Genomic DNA, 7,480 nt, shown 5'->3' on the forward strand with positions numbered 1-7,480 from the left:
CACACACACACACACACTGCTAAAGTCATTTTAATGATGGGACTACCTCATGAGTTTGTGTGCTGTCCTCTTCTGTGTATTGTTCCAGTTGTGGGGGGAGGGAGGAGGGGGAGTTGGTTGGTTTGTTTGCTTGTTGGTTGGTTTTTTGAGATGGGGTTTCTCTGTGTCACTCTGACTGTCCTGAAACAAACTCTGTAGACCAGGAGGCCTCAAACTCAGAGACCTGCCTGCCTCTGCCTCCTGACTGCTGGGATTAAAAACGTATGCCACCACTGCCTGGTTCATTCCAGTTTTAGTACATATCCCGTCAAAGCAAGTGATAGTGGGTCCTCTTTGGGGCTTCCACTGAATGAGCTGACACCCTAAGTATGACCGAACATTTGCATGGTGACTTACCCTATCAAGAAAACCCTTTCTGACCTCCTCAGGCGGAATTCAAACTCCACCTCCTCTGCCCACACAACCTCTAACTCTTCCCTCTTTCCTATGTGCTCACAGCACTGAGCATACAGGGTAACTCAGGAGGGGCGGAACATGACTTGTCCTTCATCAGCTCCTTAGTGACTGAGCCAGGGTCCAACATGAAAGTTAAAAGGTCAACCCAGCAAGGACAGCTAGGAGGCCACAATAGATTCTTGCTACCCCATTTTTCAGCGGAGCCTCAGCACTCAGGGACTTGCCAGAGCTAGCAGGTGGCAGCCACGGGGTCATAACTTAGTCATGTGTCTGCAAGCCTAAATCCCTAATGAAGACACAGCAGGAAGTGTCAAACTTGCTTTTATTTATTTATTTTATTTATTTATTAGCATAGTTCAGGGACCCCCCCTCCCAAGCCTTGCTTGGCTAGGATCCTAGCCTAGGTATCATCTTCATGGGCCATTTCTCTAAGAGTCGCTAGAGAAATGATTGGTCTTCAATAAAGGACTGAAAAGAGGCAGAGAAGACGGCACAGAGCATCTGTCCTTCCTGTTTGACGGGTGCATGGGACAGTGGAAAGAACACAGCCATGTAACCACAAAGCCACAGCCACTACACTCAGCTCTTAATTTGACCCTGTACCTGTCATGTCACTTTTCCGAGCCTCAGTTTCTTTCTCCGTACCATGACGATACATCTATCTTGTTAACGGCTGCACTCTATGGCTCAGAATACCAAATGAAGCCCTAAAAAGACTACAGTGGACTGGACAGATGGCTCAGTGGTTAAGAGCACTTGTTGCTCTTCCAGAGGACCTGAGTTCAAATCCCCAGCACCCATGTAGAGCAGCTTACTCCAGCTTCAAGGGATCTAATGCCCTCTTCTGGCTCCTGCTGACACCAATGTGCACACGCACGTGCGCACACACAGGCACACACACACAAAATCATGCATGCACACTCGTGAGAATAACACAAATAAATCTTTAATAATAAATTTTTTAAAAAGGCCTAAGGGGAGGAGGTTTAGCTCAGAGGTAGAGTACCTGTCTCTCACAAACAAGGCCCTAGAAGAATGGAAAAAAAGGAAAGGGAAGGAAGGAAGTTGGGGAGCAACAGACCAGACCCTAGGACCAGGGTAAAAAGCCTGGGACTGGGAAGGCTCTTTGGCTTCTTGGAGCACTCTATTCTCTCTGCCTCAGAAGCACCACTTGTGAGGATGAATACCTGCTCAGAACCCCTAGAGCACTGCACCCATTCCCGGAGTCAGAGACGGTCCTAACAGACACACCTCTTCCCACTTCATGGTCCAGAGCAGCTCCTGGGAAAGCTGAGGCCAGAACAGATGGAGGAAGATAGTACATGCCCTGCAGGCAGGAAGCAGCCCCAGGAACTGGGGTCTGAGCCCAGCATTGGCAGCCCTGTGTACCGTTGGAGCCTGGGGGCCAAGTGCCAGGACACCGCTAGCCCTCCGCCAAGGCTGGACAAGGGCCCTGTGGACTGAGAAGTGTGTGCCAACATCCGGAGCTGCTCTTGGAGTACCTGCCACCTGTGCCGGTCTAAACCCAGCCCATGCTCATCTCCAAGTCTCCTTTGCTTGGTAGGAAACAGCAAGAGCGCCGAGTTCTTATCCTGGTCCAGATATAAGGGCACATGCCAGCATTTCCAAGTTCAGCTGCCCCCTCTGAAAATGGGAGTCATAATTTCTATCTTCAGAAGTTGTGAAAATTAAACTCACATAACATCCATGGACAGCAGATAGTGACGCCCTGGCAGGACAGGGCCTGGAGACCAGACTGTTGTTTTGCCAAAACCAAGAAAACCCAGGCAGCATCCTCACCCATACTTCCAACTGGCTTATTCTACCTGGACCCAGCAGCCCACTTTTGGTTACAACAATGGGAAGACAGGGCAATTCAGAACCCAGACCTCTTTTGCCAAATGCCTCTGCCAGCCCCTTTACCAGCTTCCTTCCTGGCGAGAAGCTGCCCACAATGGCGCCAGTACCTGCAGGTCAGGCACATGTATCGCTTACATGTCATCTGCACCGAGAACAGCAAGGCCCTGTTCTCAAGTAAGAATGCACACCCTCTCTGCCCCATGGCTCCTGTTACCCAAACAATAACACCCAGTCCACTGGCACCTCCATGGCTGGGGGGAGGGGACACCAGCAGCAGCACCCAGGGTTTTGCACCTCATCAGGCCTAGGAAGCAGATTTAGAAGTGCATTTGTGGTACTGAAAAGAGAAGCCCAAGATAGCCTGAACGCGGACTAAGGGCCACTCAGCACTCCTGAACTAAACCTCATTGAAAAATCCTCTCCCCATCCCAGGAAATCCGACCGTCTCCTGTCCCCAAATTCAGGTGCAACAGTGTTCAAACTAAGATGTTTCCGGTTTAACCTGGCCCCGATGAGGCTGGCCATGGCCTCAGGATTTCCCAAAGGGAAGCAGGAAGTGCTGCCCTGGAGGAGGCCAGAGCTCCTAGAGCTCTACCCTACCTGCTAGTGTAACACCATGAATCTCCAGGCTAAGTCCCTCCCTAACCATACCCCTTTCGGCTCTACCTTCCTCTGGAGGCCCAGGTGGCAGGGGCGTGCCCAGGCAAAGGAATACACCTCTGAGCTTTCCTGCAGGCCTTGTGCCCAGTCCTGAGGTAGGGGGAAAGCCACAGGGGCTGCACAGGGCAGTGTTCCTCACCTACCAGGGTGAGTCAGCGACAGAACCTCTGAGGGCTGTGTAGGGCCTGTAAAAACCCCATGGCAGGGATCCCAGAACAATTTACTCCAAATTGCACCTTCAGGTTGGTTACCTAATCCAGCCGCGCCCACCCTCCAATAGCCCGAGTAGGCCATCCCTTTAAAGGGGCAGAATGCTCTGGGTGCCTGAAGACCTGGGGTCCCCACTGTGGACCTTTCTACCTGTGGCCCTGAGAGGCAGGACGAATGGTGACTGCCCTGGGGTCCAAAACATAAGTAAGGGTTCAAGCCAGCAGGAGAATCATCTAGGTTCTGGGGTCAAGTGAGGTCTGCATCAGTTTTCTGTACCCCTAACAGCTCCAGTAAAGGCAAAGTTTCACCTTCCACCTTCCCAGCATGACATCAGGGCGAAGTTTTCAACTTGCTGCTTTAAGACTTGACCTTGATCCCAGGGTCACAGGACACCACCAAAAGTGGCCTCCTACATGCTCAGGGTTGGACCACAAAGCCCTGGAGGGATAGGAGGTGCTTCTGGGAAAGGCTAAAGAATAGAAGCCACGCTGCCCAAGGGCCCAGCCTTTTCTACGGGGAAGGAAGGAGGAGGTAGAGAGGAACACGGATGCGGGGTGTCTTCTCCAGAGACAATCTTCACAAGGTCCAAGGTCTCTTCCCACTCTTCAGCATAACCCGAAGGAGACGCGTGTGCCATTAGCATTGGGGCAAAGGAAACCAGGGGATTCCCACTCCAGAGGCACTATCATCCCACATTCCATAACTGCCATGGGTCCAGAAGGGCTACCTTCCTAAGGTCAGAAGTGGAGGAATGAAGAGAGCTCTTGCACAGAAGGAAAGGGAAGAAACTGGATTCCCATGATCCTTGTCTCTAGTAGAACCTCAGACATCTGACCCAAGCCTTTCCCTGCTGCAATGATTGGGGCAACTCCCACAGCTCCCAAAAGATGATAAGCGGGACGAGTCCTAGGGGTGCTTAGGGTGTCAAATCTCGACACCCCGTGGGGTTTCCTCTCCTGGCTACCGCAAGGAGGTACTGAGCGTCCAGCAGAACCGTCCCCTGCACACGCACACCCGGAGCACAGGGGGGTGGAGCCGGACAGTGGGCTAGTGACAAGAGGGCACTCGAGTCCTCGCGGGGCTGCAGAGACGCCGCGGGCCGCCCCGCCCCTGTGCGGATCCGGGCTGGCCGGCCGCCGGCGCCTGTCCCCCGCCCCTCTCGCTCACCTCCGGGTCCAGTGGCACCAGCTCCATGAGCGGCCAGGGCTCCTTGAGCTGGGCGAGCGGCATCGCGCCGCCGCCGAACCGCTCGCGCTCCTCCCGGCGGCCCTGGGCTACGCCGCCTCCGGGCCCCGGGGTCCCTGCCGCTGCCCTGAGACCCCCGCGCGCCCCCGAGCCCCTCGCGCTCTGGCTGGGCCGTCCGCCGCCGCCGCGGCACTCGCACTTCGGCTCCCTCCGTCACCCGGCGCCGCCGCGCCCATTGGCTACCTGCGCGGGGGCGGGGCCTGGGTGGCCCCGCCCAGTCCCCACGGCGCGGCATTCCCGGCGCGGACCCCCGCCCCCAACGCGCTGGGAGTCGGCCCCGCCTCCACACGAGCCCCTGACCCACTCTCGGCCCTGCCCACCAGAGAGTCTGCGGGTTTCTTCTTCCTGGGCTGTGTGTCCCTGCACAGACCCCGCCCGGGCCACCAGCATTTGGTGTCTACCAGCATTTGGAATCTAAACCCAGATGTGCCTTCTCCCTCCAGGGGGAGGGGCTGCCAGTCTACAAGGGATGTCCTGGGACTGATCCAGACCGAGGCTTGAAAGGATCCTGGGTTGTGTGTCCTCAGGCTCTCAGGTCGCCGAGCCCCAGGATCGCCTCCCTCCGAAAGCTTCTGCACAGCAGGGAGTCCGCCTGGGGTCTCTTATGTGACGCCGGTGTCCCAAGCCGACCAGCGCCAGGACCCACAGCGCCCCCCAGGGTGATTTCCTAATACGCATTTTCCCCCCTCCCAGTCTGTGTTGTGCCCTATCACTTGAGGGCGCTGGTTTCAGGCCAGGTCAGCGTCTCTTCCGCTGCAGGCCGGATGGTGGTCTGGTTTGAACTTGAAGCCCTGTGAAGAGGCAGAGTCTAGGCCTGGTGGGATCAGTATTCCCTCAGGCAGGATTTAGCCTGCGCCTAAAGAGGTCGTAGGGCCCAGGTGTGCTGAGACTTAGTCTCAGGTGAGAGAGCCCTGGGACAAACTGGCTAGTTTACTAAAGGCCTCCTGCCGATATGTGTGTGTGTGTGTGTGTGTGTGTGTGTGTGTGTGTGTGTGTGTGTCCTTGCTTGCTTGGTTCGGGGGTATGGGAGTCAGGCTTTACACACTTAAGTTTCATTGGATACCGTGGACATATACCTCCAGGTGGCTTGAGAACTCACCATCTCCTACTACACACTCAGAAAGATGAAATGATTTATCCAAAATCACGCAGGATCGGAAGCACATTAGTGTTTAGAAGAGTGTGGGGTGGGCTTGTGAGACAGCTCAATGGGTAACCGATGCCGAGTGTGACTCCACGCCCCAGATGATGGAAGGAGGGAACCAACACCCACAAGTTGTCCCTGACTTCCACAAACAACTTCCCCCAATAAATTTACATGCAATAACATTTTAAAGTGGGGTGTGATGGTGCACACCTTCAATTCTAGCATTAGGAAGGGAAGAGGACCTCTGAATTCTAAGCCAGCCAGAGCTACATAGTGGTACTTTGTTTTAAAAAAAATTAAATAAATGAATAAATAGAAATAAATTTAATTCAGGAGACTGGGGCCAGGTGATTGTGACTTTGAGGCCAGCTTTGGCTGCATAATGATGATATTGTCTAAAAAAAATTGAAGAAGAAATAGAAACAGATACTGGCCATGCAATAAACATTTGTAATCTTATTGCTGAGGTGGCTGAGACAGGATCACTGGAGCTCGCTGTCCATTCAGCTTAGCCCCAGGTCCAGTGAGAGAGCCACACAATAAATAAATAAACAAGCAAACAAAAAGATAAAGACATGGGTTGTCAGCTGCCTACACATACATGGGCACACACGCACATCCACACCCAAATATAGCACACTTATACACATACACACACATGCAAAGTAGACACTGATTTCTCCCAAATCTACGTGTTTCCCTCATCCCATGTCTTCCCTTAGTGGTTGCTATTCACATCAACCTGAGGAGACAGGGGCTATTCTACCCAGTGTAGCAGATGAGGACATTGGGGACAGCTTGGTGCCAGATGGCAGCAATTATGAACATCAGTGTCAGCACGGTCCAAGTCGACTGCCTGCTCCAACCCTGACTGCTCATGGCCAAAATTCAGATACTAGGGCATACTTGATGAAATTATTACCTGTCACTTATCTGAAATCCAAATTAAACCCGAGATCCTGGCCTCTGATTTGCTCAATCTTGTAATCCTCCTTGGGACTCTAAAGAGGTTGCACACAGGTGACAAATGTCACAGATGTAAGTGACACTTGGGGGGGCACACTGAGACTCACTGCATGCTGGTGGAGGCCTGGGCAGGGATGGTGGGCAACAGTAGAGGAGGGGAACTTCCGGTTTTCCTCCTCCCTCCCTGTCTCAGGACTCTTCCCCTCACTTAAGGGCTGAGTCAGGGGTTGCCTTTTCTGCTTAAAATTTATCTGGTCTACATATGGCAAGTTCAAGGCCAGCCAGAGCTACACAGTGAGACCCTGTCTCAAAAAACAGAAAGCAAAACCAAAAATAACAACAACAACAAACCCAAAATAGCAATAACACCAAAAGTATTACATGTACTTATTTAGTGGGGGAAGAGGGCAGGGCACACGTGGGGATTAGAGGACAACTTTTGGGAGTCGGTTCTCTCTGTCTTGGACGGGGATCATGGGGATCTACTCAGGTCTGCATCCTTGGCAGCAAGCCTCTTTACCCCCTGAGCTGTCTCACCAGCCTACACTTTGAACATATAAAGATTTATTTCCTTGGGTGTTATGTGCATGAGTGTTGCCTGTTGTGTAACAGTTTCCTATGAGATCTAAACATTCCATCCTTCAGGGGAGCTCCTCAAGCAAGAGGTAAACCATTACAAAATAGCTTCAGGAAGTCCCTGAAACTGACCAGATCTGCTAGGCTGCTCCCTGCTAGAGTCAACAGCAAAAGCTGGGGTGGGGGGGGAATAAAAAAAATAAAAAGCTGAGTTGCCCACAGAGACAGCTGACCTGAACAAGAAGGAGCTAACAGCCCCCCCAGACTGGTAGCTGGGAATCCAGCATGGGACTGACTCAGACCCCCTGAATATGGGGTTAGTAGGTCTGGGCAGTCTAATGGACCTCTGACAGTGGAGCC

The 7,480-nt window shown here is 53.0% G+C and overlaps 1 protein-coding gene across 1 annotated transcript in view; it reads right to left on the reverse strand.

Moving 5' to 3' along the window:
• Rps6ka1 (ribosomal protein S6 kinase A1) overlaps positions 1–4,564 on the reverse strand; it is a 36,401-nt gene extending 31,837 nt beyond the window's left edge. The window contains exon 1 of the mRNA XM_051173773.1: positions 4,354–4,564. Coding sequence (XP_051029730.1) covers positions 4,354–4,416 — 63 coding nt within the window. The 5' untranslated portion in view covers positions 4,417–4,564. The remainder of the gene's footprint in view (positions 1–4,353) is intronic.
• Between the last annotated feature and the right edge of the window lie 2,916 nt (positions 4,565–7,480).

This window comes from Phodopus roborovskii, unplaced genomic scaffold (assembly GCF_943737965.1).
Source record: "Phodopus roborovskii unplaced genomic scaffold, PHOROB, whole genome shotgun sequence".
NCBI classification, from domain to species: Eukaryota; Metazoa; Chordata; class Mammalia; order Rodentia; family Cricetidae; genus Phodopus; species Phodopus roborovskii.